General features: G+C 36.7%; 1 protein-coding gene across 6 annotated transcripts in view; it reads right to left on the reverse strand.

The window, feature by feature from the left end:
- LOC108730182 (SET and MYND domain-containing protein 4) overlaps positions 1-16466 on the reverse strand; it is a 49844-nt gene extending 33378 nt beyond the window's left edge. For 3 of the 6 annotated variants that reach the window (XM_018459733.1, XM_018459732.1, XM_018459728.1), the window contains exons 1-2: positions 13457-14664; positions 12141-12285 (exon numbers count right to left, since the gene is read on the reverse strand). In XM_018459733.1, coding sequence (XP_018315235.1) covers positions 12141-12285; positions 13457-13832 — 521 coding nt within the window. In that variant the 5' untranslated portion in view covers positions 13833-14664. Of the gene's footprint in view, positions 1-12140; positions 12286-13456; positions 14665-16065 lie in introns of those variants that run through there. The other 3 variants (XM_018459729.1, XM_018459730.1, XM_018459731.1) reach the window with 3 other exon arrangements.
- Between the last annotated feature and the right edge of the window lie 1270 nt (positions 16467-17736).

Genomic DNA, 17736 nt, shown 5'->3' on the forward strand with positions numbered 1-17736 from the left:
CTCTCTCTCTCTCTCTCTCTCTCTCTCTCTCTCTCTCTCTCCAGCTCTTCTTGTTCATTATCTCCACCCTCCTACACTCTCTATATCTTCCTCCCTTTCTTCCATCCATTCTTTTGAAGGTAGAGTAAATGCTTTTATTGATTCCCTCCACTCTTTTCTCCTCTTTTTTTTGCACTCTACACGTACACACTTTAGGCACACGCTTTGTTCGGCGGATGAGTGGAACAGCTACGAATATGCGAATGACAAGTGGCAATCGATTGGAACTCATCGTCTCCTCGGCGCGGCGGCGCCCAGCTCGTCGATGCTTCCAAAGACGCTTCGTGTCGATAGAAAAATACTCCCGACGTGTATTTGCTCCGCCGTAATGGCTTTATCATCGTAGACGTAATGGTATTCTCAAGCAATGGCAAGTGAGAGACAATCCCGCATAATCTCACGTGACGTATTTGATTTCGCTTAACGACTCGACCAAACTATAAACAACGGTCTTTTTTATATGCGATAACAAATAATGAATAAAAAAAAAACACATTTTTAAGTTAGTCCATTCATATTCATTTATCAGTTTTCATTTGTAATATTCGTCATACAATTTACATGTTTTTTTCTTTCGCATTCGTGTATCCGCGCGTAAAAGTGGTTTCGTTTCGTTGGCGAAAGATTGATAAATAATTAATAAATTTCGCAAATAACTCCGTACATAACTTCGACTTTGTTCTTGAGAGACTTGTCGACGGAGCAAGGACGGAAGGAAAGAGCAATCTGCTGCGCGGCGAGCGAGATGAACAATCCTGGCTGACGTCAAGGAAGCACGGGGAAAGTATGGTTTACTTCAAAAACTTTTTACCGATAGCATAGCCAGCGGGCACTTTAAATAATCCTTCTGCACGCGGATATTAAATTTCTTACCGTGGCTCGCGGTTGAGCGTGGCCGGGTACCGTGGTAGTCCGTTTAAACGGTACACTTTGTCCACAAGACCGGATTGCTGTGGTATTACATTATATACATACGTACACATATATATGTATGTATGTATCCTGTGGTTCTGTGGCCATTTAAACTCTAATTGCGAGTAAGAAACCCTTGAGGCTAATTGAGATGACTTTTTTACGCAAGCGTTATTTTACGCTCTGAAAGAGCAATGGCTGTCGATATCGCGTTTGAGACTAGTTTCGTCGTGGCTTTCGAAAGAAAAAAAAGAGTAATAAATGTAACAAGTTGCGAAATGTTGTAGAAAGGGGAAAATTTTCATTAAAAAATCGTGCACGAGAGTGTAAAGATGAGAATTCGTCTAATTAAAGCCGAGTGACCGATGACTATGCAAGTTTGGACTTTCGATTGGCCCCTTCTCGTACGAGTTTCGTCATTAGCGGATTTACGAAGTGTTTCTCGAGAGCCACGCAGAACGTATTGAACGGAAGCTCTCGTAAAAATTCTCAGAGTTGGCAAAGTGGTTTTGCGTTGTCGCTCGTTCTTTGGGTATGCATGGGATGTTAGGAACGCTGTCTACAAATAACGGCGGAGCTTTGAATTTTAATGCGCCGTGGCGATGTTGCAACATCAGACGTCACTCTAAAGGGCACAGTATTTTCGCAAGATTAATCGCGACGGCCGATAAAGCCGCCATTTTCTCTTATCGTAAAATTAAATGTCGCTGGAAATGGAAGCCGTTTTTTATATTCCGTTTCTTGTAGCCAGTACTCAAATAATTAATAGATACCATCAACTTGAATTAAATTAATTTTTTAATGTCTATTATACATTTACATACACTGAGAAAAAAATAGCCTAAATTTAAATAAATATTTATTTGAATACTGCCAACTAAACATTTATTTACAATAAATAAATATTTACTTAATAAAAAGAAGTGATTGTTAAATTAATATAATAATGTTTTTTGTACTAAATAAATATATTTAATAAATATTTAGTTGGTACTATTCAAATAAATATTTATTGAAATTTAGAATATTTTTTTCTTAGTGTAGGTATATATGGACATATCTAATAAAACATTCGTTCTTTGTTGCAGAAAAATTTATACAATACTATTAAAATATTTAATTAATTCTTAGTCTTTAATCATTATCGCTTTCTAGAATCAAATAATTAGATTTCTCATTACCTTGATTAGCTTTTATAAGTCGATTATATATGTATAAGAATTCTGTAAAAATCTGATAAGAATCAATCGAGATGTCCATTAATCAGTTGACTTATTTGAATAATCTGAACTATTAAATAGTTATTCAGCAAAAAAAACATACAAATTCTATATTTCCAAAAACATCTTCATTTGCACGCAGTATACGACGAAAATTGTACGAACTCAAAGTACAAATGCAAGGGAAATGATATCTCATGAAAAAAATATGAGACAAAATTGCGGAATATAAAATATTTTTATAAGAGGCCGCGTTTCCGTGGAAGAACCGGCTTCAAGCTGTCATGTATACGTTCATTTAGGTAAGTGAGATACGCCAGTCGTGTCACGGGAGTTGGGGAGACTGAACCATCTTTCTGAAAATACCCTACGTACACGGGTAATGCATACAGGACCGACATTGTAATTGCGGAGTTGGAAGGGACATCCATCGCGTACATTCCGCGTTTCATGTGGGCGTCTGATTATGATTATTAATCTGATACGCAGAATGTATTCATCTCCCATGTATACACAAGATGAGAATCAGATACGTTGCAATGGAAATGCAAGTTCAATATTAATTGTTAATTTATAAATGTTAAAGTCCAATGTTGTTGAAGTACGAAGTTATTTCTTGTTTATCCTAGATTTCAAAATAAAACTGATGAGCCAAAAATGACAGTCTAAAATTGAAAACATTTGAAAATACATCTCTAGTATTGGATCGGCTAACGAAGATAACGAGAAATCTGATTAGTCGATCACGTCCTAGAAAGCTAAAATAGTGAAAGAGTAAGAATTGAAATATTTTAAAACAATAATATTGTATAAATTCTTTCTGTAAAGGAAGATCGAATGTTTTATTAAATCGCGAACTTTTAAACACTGTACAAAGTCGAGTTTTCTCTCGCAAAAGTTGGATTAGGGGCGTCGACCTTTTCGTTATTACCTTCTTTCGACATTTCGAAGATGTATCGTCTGATCGTACCAGTTTTTCCGGGACACCCTGTATAGCCGCTGAATCGGTACAAATCGCTCTTTGAGAGGACCCTCAGAGAAAATTATTTGCGTCGAATCGCTCGATGCCACCCTTTTCCACCCCTCCGGTATCGATGTCGAAATGCAGCCCGCAAAAATAATCCAGCCTGGGGCAGGTAGCGTTTATACGAACGCGACGTTTCTCTTTCCAGCGTTACACTCGGACAGAAATATGGTCGATCCGGTAGCTATTTTCTCTGTGGTCCAGCTACAGCCGGCAAACAGCCGGGGCCACAGCTTCCCCGGATTTTCTCCCGCTCTTTGCGATCGCAACGTGCCGATGCGGCACGAAGATCTTCGAAATGCAGGCGGGCGCGCGCCATTAATTACGGCGTATCCAATTATTCTTCGTTACTCGGATGATATATCGGCCAACCGATCCCCATTTTGTTATATCGCTCGTCGAAGCCCGACGCGCGTATCCACCGCGCGATACGCGTTACGCTGCGGGAATATAATCCCTCCTCCATAACAATTATATAACAATGCTAATACCGTAACAATGGGTGCGATAACGAGGAATAGCCTTGCATGGAATATCGCTCGACGCGTTCTCGCGTACACGGGGATGTCATATGCTGTGCGAGAAGACTCATGAAATGGACTTAAAATTTTGATACAATATAGTTGGTATAAATTAAACAGGATGGAAAAATTTTGCACTTTTTTCTCCAAAGAATAAAGATTTTTTTATAATTCTTCTCTTTTCTCTTTGTATTCTTATTTTAATGCAAACCTAAAGATAGAAACACATTATGTACTTGTATGAAAAACATGATTTTGCTAAAGTATCAAAAAAATTAATTAGACACGGATTTGATAATAATTTTGTTTGAACAATCGAACTAATTATGTATAGGGTTGTTACAAATTCCTCATCTTAAAATTTGTTAATTTTCCTTGTTTTCCGGACAAAATTTCATTATTTTCCCTGACTTTCAATAATATTTTGAAATTATTTGTATTTTTATACTGATTTCGAAATATAAACTTTTTTTTGTTGAGAAATCAATTTAACATAGAAATATAAATTACTATTAATCGCTGACACTGTTTGCATTTTTAATTGTTAAGTTGGTATTATATTCTAAAACTGTGTAAGTGTGTATGTATTTATATTAAACTTCTTTAAAACCAAGAATTTTAATTTTCCCTTTTTCGCTTAATTGTGTTAAGTATTATATTTCGGGATCAATCGATTAATCTAATTATAATATGCAGAGGCGGTATATCTCTATATTACACTTCGGATTAATGCAAATCCAAGTACAATCCTTGCAACTTCTTGTCAAGATATGATGAAAGCGCATTAATCCGAATTGTATTTGTATTATCTATGTACCAAAAAAAGTCAATTGATCCTAGAAGATTGTAATATTTTATTTTTTTCTTCTTTTCCTAGAGATTTATCGACTTACCAAGTGATTAATCGATGACTTCGAAATTTTTATATTCATATTAATTTTCTACAAATTTTTTAAAAAATATCTGAAGCTACAATTCTTAATACAAGCACAAAGGATTATCTTTTACAACAAACCGCATTTCGAAAGCGCGTTTTCATTTCTGATCCTCTCTTTGTTAGACTTCTAACAAAAACATGACTTTATGTTTTTGGAGTAAATCGAGAAAAAATGATAGAATAAAGAATTATAATTCTCGAAAAAATTTTTTTATGTGATCATCGACTGTTAGATGTATGTATAAAGGACGCTCAAACTAGTTGCTAGACTGTTAAAACTTTTTCCAGCGTTGTCATCAATGCTTAAGCATTCTATATAATTATTTTTATGGTTCAACAAAATTATTTTGAGATTTACATCTAGTTAAATTTTTAGATACTTCAGCCAAACCGTCCTTTCCATATATGTTATTATCTTTATTATTACGTTGGCGCTCTATATATGTACCAGACGCAAATCGAACCAACGTCGCCGCGAACTTGTTAATTGCGGACTACTGTCTGATCAACGGACGGCATAATGCCGAGTCATTGAGATGCGGCAAGAGCGCTAGACGGCAGTCTAACCATGTAGGCGACGTCGAAACAAGACCACTTCACAGCCGTGACTAAGCAGAGTCGAGAAGCCAAGACAGGGTTACGTCGATTACTTCATTAATTAGCCTGGCCAAAGGTATTCTCGGTCTCTGTCTCCAGCTCCTTCTCTTTCTCTTCCTCTCTCTCTCTTCCTATCTTCCCTATACTCGGATCGACAGCTAATCCACTCCTGAGGGATTACGCCGACACCCATGGATTTTCCGCTTTTTGCCAGAAAATGTGATACCGCGACACGTCATCTTACTTGTCGCAGGGATCTTCTTGCCGGGCAAGACCTTGGGAAATGTTTTGCAGCGTCCGGCGGATAATCGATTTTCCGTGGTCGTTTACTTCCTGATGTTTTTAGTCTAACGTGCGGGTTTTCCGATATAATGTTACATCTTTAGTTAATATCAGTAAGATTCACACTTTCTTTCTATCTTTTTTCGCAGATGACAAATCACTACTTAATTAATATTTGTTCTAAACAAATTGCTGTAAATAATGTTATCTAAATTACCTCGCGAATATCTAAGCACAACAACTACTATTTTATGTCTTTATGCCCATTTCTACTAATGCAGTTTAATCTTAATCTTAGTTCAATTAAAGCTGGAATCAGACTACGCATTGGAGATTGAGATTGAAGATTGAAGATTGAAATTTGACTAATAAGGACAAAGAAATTTTAACTCCTTTTGTATTGGCTGGTCAAATTTCAATCTTTCAATTTTCAATCTCAATCTTCAATGTGTAGTCTGATACCGATCTAATTCCTTATCTTTTTCTAGTTCTAAGAATTAGAAAAAGATGAAGAATAAGTTAAACCGAAATTAATCTACATTGGTAGAAACGGGCATTAGATGCTTAAATATTTTTTGTTACATATTGTATAACAAAATGTAACATTATCGCGTCTAATATTCAACAGAATACACAAGCGAATATGTAAAAGATGATTTAATGTCTTGTTCTCGATTGTGAAACTTATTCCCCAAATAGATAAAAATCGCCATTGTCGACCGATCTCTCCAACATAGATCGTGATTCGCAAGTTCCGAGACATCCAACGGATTTAAAGCTTTTGCGGTGGGATTAAAGGTTACCCAGGGGTTAAGGGTTGAACGGCAGAACCGAGTGCTACCCTCGTTGCATTAATTCAACACGACTACCTCGGATACTGTGCGCCGTATGATACAACCATAACACCGTGTACGAGCGTTATTTTATTTCGTAAAATTCTCAAACGATAAATCTAAAATGTGTTTTTACGCTTTAACTGCCCGCTTAATGAATTGTATCCTCGTAACGATGATGAGAGAGAATCTTTCCGTCATTTCGAGCATGAAAGCGTTCCCCCAGCTTCTCTACGTTCTCTTCCGCCCGCTATTTTTTTTATTTCGATAATTAAATCTCTCTTCTGCATTGTCTATGATCAAAGCTTTCAGCCTGTTTTGTCTGTTAAAAGAATAATAAAAGCGGAGCACTTTTAATTTATATAATATACAAAAAATCAAAATAAGAGATTTTTTTGATAGGACTATTGCATCCCCTGATGATATCGTTTTGGAAACATCATGAACATAAGATGCATTAATCTTTGCATAAATATTATTAGTTACGGATTTCTCGCTATCAAAATATACATCTTGATATGCAAATAAGTTCTTCTTTTTAATCTACTTTTACATCGAAAAACTCGACGTGAGTACAAAAAAATTAGATTTCATTTTCTGAAAATGCATAAAGCATATTTCAAACTAAAATATAAATAAAATAACGTGATAATAAATTATGTCACGTTTCATGCGGCGAACGAAATTTATCGCTCGTACATTATACGAAACATTGCTTCAGGTTTTCCCGCGTGCATGTTTATCCCGATAATCGCGTCGCGTCACGTCGCGTCGCCCTACGTTGCTTATCCCCAGAAAGCTGCCGCAATCTGGATCAAAGCCGTTGCTGCAGAAACGTGCAGACCAGCTCGAGAAGCAATCCTTCTTATCGAACTGACGGGCGAACGTACGAGATTTCCTCGCCTGGCTGTATTCTTCTATCCCGATCGTGTTCAACATCAGTCTCTTTTTTCCTTAGTAGCAGAAACGAAAGGGTGATCCGGTCAGAATTCCAGAGAAAAAATCGGGTTCATTGCGACCGATAGTTCGTACCCACGTTTTATCCAGTCGCGAATTACTTCTGCGAAAATCGGGTCAGATCTAATTTCGCACGCGTGACCTCAACGAGGAAGCTCTATCTCCTGCAGTTGATGGCACGATCTCGTATCTGGCTGATCTCTATCCTCCCCTGGCTCCGAGTGCGAATTCCAACTGGCGCGTTTCTCGACCGTTAAGTGTCGGAAAACAGAATTACGAGGTCTGGGAATATTTTTCAAGTACTCGCGACAACGTTCTTTCCAACGACCCTATCTCCGTTGGTGGTCGTGTTAAATTACTGCTCACATTAACCTGTTCTCTCTTAAAATTTATCACTTATTCGATATTTTGATGTCTTAATAGAATAGGGCGATGCTATTCCGTCAGTTTCAACCTTAAAGTAATATGAAAATTTACGACGGTAAACAATATCTCTTTACAGTGACATGCTTACAACTACATTAAGCAATCATGATGGTTTCTTGATATTATAGTACAAGCATAAGCTTTAAATATTCAATGTGTGCTGCTCGGAAACAAACATTATCTAATTCAATATGAAAATTCTTATATTCGGTCAAAGCAGGATCTTAGTGCTTAAATATTTCTTGTGTGAATTTATGTACGAGTACATATCTGATTCTGCTGATGTTATACGCCGAAATCATTTTCAATCTTGAAACGTCACCATGAGCAAAACCATGAGGGTAGTAACATCACTTTATTAAATTGACAAGTAATTTAATAATTATTTTTTTATGCTAATAAGCATCTTTTCCAAGAATATTAATAATCACATATTAATGAGAATCTTAAAATTTGCGAATAATTTATAGCGAAAAATACAACCTCAAGCAGGATTTGAATCTGAAACTCCCGATTTTCCGGGACGGGCGTCATATCGATTCGATGAATATTATCGCGAGAAATGGACGAAAAGCCTTTACCTTATAATTGCGTTCTAGTATAATTGAATAACGACAATAAAAATAAAGACGACATAAATGTCACACTGGCATTATACAAGAATCGTTTTCTTATTCATCAAGAATCGTTTTAAAAAGTTTCTGTTCGGCAAGGAATATATTCTGAGCATTCGTATTTCTTCGGCGGCGAAAGATAAATTGTCTTACGTATCGCCTTGCTCGTTTTAAATTCAGCACGATGCATTCCGTCCATGAGGAGTTCCCTTTTTCCGCTTTAACTTTAGCTTTCCTTGCCGCAGTTCTTAACTATGATGTTCGGATAAAAACGCAACACACGAAAATGGCTATAAAATGGAATTTGATACGGAAGCATGGAAGGAACTTGGCTTCTCACTCCGCTTTTGTTCTCGCGAAGTACCCCCACCCTCTCGCAATTACACTTGCGCAAAATACGCTGACTATTATTCCGTGATAAAGCAAACGTGTTTTCTCGAGTGTCATTCTGCGAACATTATTTCGCAACGTGGCATCCTTTTCCTCTGCAAAATATCATTTGTTTTGTTTGCGAGAGCACTCGCAAAAATCTGCGTATTTCACGCAGGAGAGAAAGTGAGAGGAAGAGAAAAAGAGAGAAAGAGAGCGTTGTTTTACAACCAAACCCAGCGATTTCTCAGTGGGAAAACTCTGATAATTTCTGTCGTCATAAAATACATTTTCCCTACAATTCATACAAATTTTTAGAGCGATCGTAAAACACGTATATATATTATATAATCGCCGAAAATTATAATATTCATCCGCCGTGCTCGTTACGCGCGTATTCGCGCGTCGAGTTTCTAATGATCCACCCGCGTTTGAGAATTCCGCGTGATGCTCATCGATAATTGTAGCAATTATAATTAGAACATTCCCCCGAATCGTCCTCCCCGAATATAACGCCGTTTGCGGCGCGGGACGGATAACTGGTGGCGCGGGCCGGATAAAATCCATTTTGCGTAATCCGTCATGTCCGCATTTATCCGTCATTAATTCTGCTGCGATTTTAATTGACAGAACAGCTACTACGTCCGCTCGTCCGCGGCTTGCACAGTGTTTATATTATCGATTTTGCAGTACGTCCACCGACCACCGACCAGGCGATGAGCGCGGTTCATTCGCGTCTATCTACTCGCGATTGATGCAATGATAACTACGTCTGTCTGCGTCGATAAACCGGAGAATGTGGATCGTTAAAGCGAGGCAAGCGAGATTGTACACGAAATTTCCGAAAATTTGAGTAGCATCAGATTGTAATATAATCATGCCAGTACACGGGCCATTCAAAATCTCATTTCAAGGCATTTTAAGGTTTAGATACATAATGAAAATCTTTTAGACCTCTCGCAGAATCTTTTATTTAATAATATTCTCCAGAAATGTCAGTCTGGAGAAATTTGCTCTTGCTAAAACTACTTTTACATGAATTTCAAGCTGTCTTTCAGAGACATGCGATTTTAATTTAAAATTATTTTTTCTGCTATTTTTAGATTTTAATTAACAGAGCGTGCGTTCGAGAATTAATACAGAGACTTCGAAAATATTAAAAATAAAATTCTTTCTAAATGTACATCTAAGTAAATCCCTTTTTTTTTTTTTGAGGATCTAATAGATTCTTTTTATAACCAGATATTATGGCAAATGTACTGTTAATCCTGTCGATCGCCATCGACGAGCGAATTACCTTCATTATTATATCGCCGTGAGGGATTTTATGATATTTTCCTCCGATATATAATATGGCAGTTTAATCAGCACAGCATCGCGCGTGTATCACGTACAGGGTGATTCACACTTAATACAAAACGATCGATCAGCCGCTCCGTATATATATTCTTTTTGATTCGGAACGTAATACGAGGACAATGAATTGGAAGATCGCCCGCGCTTGTTACACAGAGCACGCATTTTTCAAATTTGGCCTCTTTCCGCCAAGCAAATGATTGCGACTCATTGGGCGAATTCAAGACGGCAAAACGGCTAGGCATGCTTACCGAGCGATTGAATATGATTGGTTGGATCTATAAGTAACAATCAATTATGTTCATTTGCTTGGCGAGCAGGCTAGCCGCTTTGTCAACTTGAACGAGTCCAATAAGTTCTCTCTTATCTTTCTCTCTTCACCAGGAATTTGAGATTTTTTGGCAAAATGAAAGTGCAATGTCCCATAATGTAAGCTTCATTTTATGTTTATGACAATTTTCTCGCATTAATAAACTCGTGTTTGTAGCATGAGAGCAACACTTAAAATATCGACGACAATAATTTTAGAATGGCGCGACTCAGCGTGCCCATCCTGATTTCCCGAAATTTATAAACTTCCCGTAATCGAGCGAACGGTATCAAAAGTTCCTTATCACGCAATCGAAATCTCCTTTTTGATTTTAAATAACATACTTTTCGCGTAAAGTTAATGGCATTTAAAAATTCAAGACTCACATTCGCGCTTAATCCGCCTCATCGGTCAGCGACCGGAAGGTTAATGCCGCTCTCAAAAGCGCCGCATTAAATGTTTATTGTTCGTCTACTCAAAGGCCACTTCGCCTAGTCGTACGGCTAGTTTCACGAGGTTAACCTAGCGGGAAGCCAGCGACGGCACCACAGAGAAGGTAGGCTAAAACCGGAGTCTAGTTTCGTTCGGTAGTGGCCGCCATTCGTCCCGGCAAGTGCCCATCCCTTCTGAATATTTTAGGAAGTACACGAGCGCGTATCCCACCTCATCCCTCGCTACATTATATCGGGCTCGAAGCCTCCGGTGGTCCTGGGCGAGCGTGTACATTCCGGAGTAAAGATACACCCGCGATTAAATTCGTATGTGCGTCTAGGGAAACTGTAACTCGGGAAAATTGTACATAGAGAGCAGAGTTAGAAAACGCATGGCATCAAAGAACGTGTCGCAAAAATCTACAAATTCGCAGATTTCCTCGTGCTGATATCGACCTGCAAAATTCGACAAGATCGCATTTCCCAAATTGCTCTCTAGCTAATCAAATTTTTCGTCATGTATTTTACGCGTGGACTGTTCTAGAATATGCGATTGTTTAGGAATTGAATTCTTTCTCCATGATTTAGAATAGATTGAACAATCGTACATAAAAAGGACAGTTTTGCTGTTATAGCATTTAAAAATTTAGCTATTATAAATACAGATCTGAAAATAATTTTGTTGTATCATCAAAATAATTATATAGAACGCTCAAACTAGTTGCTAGAATGTCAAAACTTTTTGCGACATTGTTCATCAATACTTATGCTTGAGATTCCTACGTAATTATTCTGATGGTCCAATAAAATTATTTTTAGATCTGTATCTAGCTAGATTTTTATTTAGATACTTCAACAAAGTCATTCTTTTCATTGAGAAAAATATTTGATACTCGTAATTATATTTGTTTTCTGTAGCTGAACTAGTGTACACTTTTGGAATTTAGAGTGAGATAGATATATTTAATTTGGCGAAAATGAGAAAGAGAGTTTTAATGCAATCTAATGAAGAAATAAAAAATAGATCTTTTAATTACAGGGTAAAATAATATTATATGTAGTTAGGAGTTCTATTTTTATAGTTATTATTACTAGTGTTTATAAGTATAATAATAATTAATTATATTTATAGTTCTACCAAAAAAATATGTAGTTAGCTCAAAAAATGACTATAAATTATAGTAATTGCAACTATTTTTTTCTTTTATTGTGATTTCATTTGTGATAGTTTGGGACTTTTACGTCTGCTTTTTTTGTATAACGACTTTTCTCATTTCTAAAATAGACATTCTGCAAATTGAGATATGCTTACATGAGTTTATCCGGCAAATCATGTTCGGCGGCCAGTCGCAGATCCTCTAACGCAAAATAATACTCTTTGAGGGCCATAAAGATCTCAGCTCTTCCCAGCAGCGCCAGGGACAACGAAAGACCCTGATCAACTGTCTTGTTTCTACCTGAAACAGATATTGTCAATATCGTGTGATTTAGAAAAATATCGCTACTTGGCTTCGAGACCCGTTCATCGATCGACCGTCGCGTACGCGAACAATTTATTGACACAAAGTCAATGAAGACATGAAAGCATGAGCTTTTCGACCGACTGACGTATGTTGCCAGGATGTACGCGGTGAGTAAGATTCAAGTATTTATTCTACTTGTTATGCGGATCTGGCGGGACGCCAGAGCAAATGCAATCGGCTTGTCGATGCATATTTTAAATTTACACGCGCATTAGAATTCATAGAAGTATTAAAACATTTAATACAAGAAAGAATGGAATGGAACTCGTATGTAATATAGATATATCAACAAATAATCTTTAATTTCCCAGTACAAATTATTGCTTTAATATCTGAATTAATTAGCAATTAATAATTAAATCAAATAAATAGCAATTACATTATATTTGTGGTAAATAATAATTATATATGATTTAATTAAACATTCGTAGCGTCACATCCTAATTATTGGAACAATATTAAGTGCATTTATTTTATGTTAGCACAAAATTAAAAATAAATTCAACGATCGTTGGTTAGCGATTCGTCTTAATAACCGTATCTAAAAATTTAATCGCATCAATCTAGTGCACTTGATAGATAATTCATACGGTGAAATGTCAATTATCCGGATAAAAGGGGCGATAATACATATATATCTACTGTCTAGAAGTTTAAATAAAAAAAAATGTAAAACGAGATATTAAGAGTAGTATAAGTAATGTAATAAATGACATAAACAACGAAATATGCGAGGTTAATACATTATTAAATTCATAATGTCAAATTATACTCAATTTGAGTTATTAATTATTTCTATAGGTTGTCATTATTTTTACTCAATATTTCGTTAATTTAATTAAAACAATGGAGCTAGATAATTTAATTAAAAAAAATGTATTAAATTTAACTTAAATTTAGTTTATTATTTAAGAAGTATGTCAATGTGGACAATAGTTGTTTATTTTGAAACTAACCACAGAAACGGATTGCTTTACATTTTAATACACATAGATAACGATAACAAACTGTTATTTGATTCTAGAGAAGTTACTCTTACTCCTTTGATATCTAACAATGTATAAGTATAAATAAATTTGTCTCGGTCGGATAATGGATTTTCTACCACATTTGTAGTGACCTGGTTGAGGGGCGCGCAAGACAGCCTGACTGAACAGCAAAAGGGCCTTGTCGTGTTCGCCGACGGCAGCGAGCTGGTATCCTTCGAGTCGCCTGCGCTTGGAGACTTCCGCATCCTTGTCTCTGAAAAGGAGCTTCACCTTTGCGAGCGTGTCAGTCACGACGTCTTTTACTTTCGCATCGGTGAAGATCACCCTCACCCGTCCTTCGTTGTCATCGATCCGTCCGAATATCCTCGACGTCCAGGTATCGCCCGCGGTTTGCATCACGTGCTCGCTAAAATCGTGGAAGAATCCCTTCTTGCCGGAGCGTAGGGTCTCCGACGAGCAGAGGGTTCTGTAAAATTCATCCTGATCCTGCATTCTTGCGTACGAAAGGACAGACGGCGTGCCGCGTCCCGTGGAAGTCCTTTGTGTGTCGCGTTCTTCCTTCTCCTCGACTATCCCGCGCTCCGTTAACGAGATCCTGTGTATGCGAGTGAATCGCTTTTAGACTGGCTGAAATACGGCCCGTCCGTTTTTATATCGCAGATTAGTGTACTCACTTAGTCTGTTACGATTGCATCGCTTACACAAGTCGACTTCTTTTTCCCTCCATTCTACTCTATTTTATTTTTAAGATAGAGTTTTATATAATACATATATACAGTTATATATATATATTATATATATATTTTCTGAAAACTTATTACCCCTCTTTGACCTGTCTTTTTGTAAACGTCTTTTTTGTACGCGCGAGAGAAGAATTTATCTTTTAAGATTTTTATCTTAATTTACCTCTCAGTTATTACGCTTTTATTCGGGGTATCCCAGTTTTCTTAATACTTTCCAGCTAATTATATTTTGATTAAATTTATTATTTCTACTATTTACATATTTCTACTTTTGTGAAAGGTGAATTTCTACGAAATATAATCAATTTCTTTCTTTGTTTCTCTGCTTCTTTACGCTGTAGATGTCGATGTACCGACTAGAAGTTCGCCTCGTTTCTCTCGATGTTGCATCGTTCCCCTCGACCGATCCTTTTGAATATTACAGAAGCTACGTGTTTTGGCATTTCGTATCTACCGTCGAATGCGCGCGCGACTCCGTTCCGCAAACTCTTGAAATTAAGAAAAACAGTTAGACGACGTAATTTGCTGGGAGCAACGACCAGAATGTACGGGTTATCCTAAAACTGTCTATAAATATTTTAAAGACAAATTCTTCGTAACATTTTAAGACAAAAAGTCTAATACAAAAATGCCGAGCCTATGAATAGTTTTCAAATGGAAAGAGTTTAAAAATGATGAAAATTACAGGGTTAGAATTTCGCGTGTTCAGGAATGGCAAGATGGTCAGTGTGAAGGTGTTTCATGCTTTTGACAATAACAAAATTCAGTATCTTCACATTGACCATCTTAGAGACTCTCTAAGGGCGATATTCATAATCCGTTCTTATTATAAGACTGTCTTAAGTAATGTTTTAAGAAGCTAATACATTAAAAAAAATATTTGTGTAAAATTACATGATTATGCTAGGTTTTTTTCCAACCCATAATCATGTAATTTTACACAAATATTTTTTTCAGTGTACGGCCCTCTGATTGGTTCGTGACTCCTTAAGACTGTACTTAAGATAGTTTTGAATATGAGATCTGACTATGAATACTGGCCTAATAGTCTAGACATGAGAAAGTCACGTCTGATTGGTCCGTTATATTTTAACAGCTAAAAGAGAGAGAGAGAGAGAGAAATGGATAAGAAAAAGATAGAACAGAATGAGAAAGAAATAGTAAATGTATGGCCTTCTTGCAGATTTTTGTTAAAACTAGTACAAAACTACTATTCTGCAAATAAAATTGCAGTTCATGTCCAGACTGTTACTAAAAGATCTTTATATCTTGTCACCCCTGAACGCGAAATTTTAGCCGTCAATCATAATTTATTAAATTCTCATTTGGAAACTATTATAGCCTCGGCATTTTCGTATTAGATTTTTCGTCTTAGAATGTTACAAAGAACTTGTCTTTAAAATATTTATCGTCAACTTTGGGAATGTATATAGAAACTGTGTGTAGATATTATATTGGTGAATGTATCATTAGATCCACGCGTAATAATATAATTTATATTTTAATAAGCTGATTTCGTGTGGAAAAAATGTTAGAAGCGCACGAGTTCAAAAAAAGTCATTTTACTGTATCATAAAAAACTGAGGACTGGACGCGCAGGCAGATTCCAATTTTCTCATCTCGAGTCCGCGGAATTAAACGACTCTATTCGGCCGTGAGAAATAGCCACTCAGGGATTCTCTATCAAGAAGTAGCGAGACCCGAATTTAAAAGGACTTCTTCCTTCACCGGGCGAGTCCTCCTTCGCAAATTGGTCGTTGCTAGAATATCGGATGAACATCGTATTCTTTTCGATTCTTTTTTTTTCGATTTATTACTTCTTTTTATATTTGATAAACAAAAGTAAACGACAAAGCTAAAGTTATCCTAATACGTATTTAGAATTCAATCACGCTATAAATCAAAATTTGAATATATATTCGCGATAATTGATGGGCAGTATTTTTTTTCGTAACATCTAAACTTTTACTCCTCGAAATTACATCGGTTTTCATTCCCGCTTTAGATACCGTCAACACTTAAATAAAGTTCACTCGAACAACTCGTTTGACTGCCTTTTATTCAAACTTTTCACTTCTCCTCTTCAACCATTCTGAACTGGCATTCCGATTTCTTTTTGATTTCCCTCTTCGCCGATTCGCAGTTTTGGAGCACCGCGGCCGAGGGATACCCGAGTGCATACGGAATGACTAAAACGGATTACTGGCGGTCCATCGTCCTCTTCTTTGTCCAACCGGCGAGTAAAACTTTAAAAATCCTCGACCACTCTCATTCACTGTGAAAACCGCAGTACCAGGGGATTCCTCACGTCGCCCGCACCGGCTCGATGCTTTATGAGGGGTTTACTTTATAGACACGAACGAGGTATTAGGACAGAAGACCGGTATTAAACTGAAGACGCCGCTAGAATGCGGACGAAAGGAAGGGACAAATATATGTGCGTATATACTGTGAGAGGAACAAGGATAGAACACGTTTAAGAAGCTTCCTCTCCTTTTACTCTCTCTCTCTCTCTTTCTCTCTTGTTATGTCTAGAGCAGCTAGAGAAATAATTTTAGACACGTTCTATTTTCATCGTATACGACTTGTGAGGCGTTCGTTTCTCATCGCAGAGTCCTCTGGCTTCGTCCATTCGCAAGCGTCAAGTCATGAAACGCCAAGAAAAATTTCTCGTCGATAACGACATTCTCGATCCTGACATCGTCTGATCCCTCCGCCTCTACTTCGCCTCCTTTTTTCAACGTCGTTCGGTGTGGTCTTACTCCGGCGTCGCCTCTTGAGTCGACGCAGAAATCCTACCCCCGATATCCGCCCCCGTCACTGTCCGTTCTACCACCATAGAGTCCCATTATAGCCCAAGAAAATTTATTGCCGAACGTCCTTGATCTCTCTCTCCGCCTCTCCCAGCCGACCTCACCTGCTCACAGCGGAAAATACCTGGATTCAAGTAACTCGTAAATCGAACTAGCCGTGTAATAAAGTCGTACCGTGACATTCCCCGCTCTTTCGGAGTTTCCGCACTTTGCGACTTTTTGCTATTGTGCGCCGAGCGAAATCTTCGAGTTTCTAGGTGCGAGACGTTCTTACGTGACTTTCCCCTCGGCTACTTAATGGTGAGCTAGATCCGACATCGTCTTGGTGATAAATCTTTTCGAATTTTCGTCTAAACTACGTAATTGTAATTATGCAAATAATTAATATCTTAATTTCTTGTTTTTAAATTAGAACAATACTGGCTCAAGCCATTTATCTAAATTTTGTTTTTAAAATTGTATGAAACTTTTTAAATTTAAAATTTATAATTTCAGAATATCGTTTATATAATTTTTTAATTTTCTTAAAATTTTTCCTTAACATATTTTGAACATAATGATTTAAAATATTTAATGATTATGATTTGGAACTATAAATTAAAAAAATTAAGAATTAAAAATTTTGTATTTTAAATTCTTTACAATAAAATTTCACGCACACTTTTAATTATTAAATTTTAACAACATATTTTTCGGCTATTTTGATATTTTCTCATTTGATTAAATATGTAATAATATATCTATAATAATATATCCATAATATATCTATAATTATCTAATAATTAATAATTACAAATGGAAAATGAGTTCTCTAAAGAAGTAAATGAATAAGAAAACATT

This window comes from Mycetomoellerius zeteki, unplaced genomic scaffold (assembly GCF_001594055.1).
Source record: "Mycetomoellerius zeteki isolate Tzet28-1 unplaced genomic scaffold, Tzet1.0 scaffold85, whole genome shotgun sequence".
Lineage (NCBI taxonomy): Eukaryota > Metazoa > Arthropoda > Insecta > Hymenoptera > Formicidae > Mycetomoellerius > Mycetomoellerius zeteki.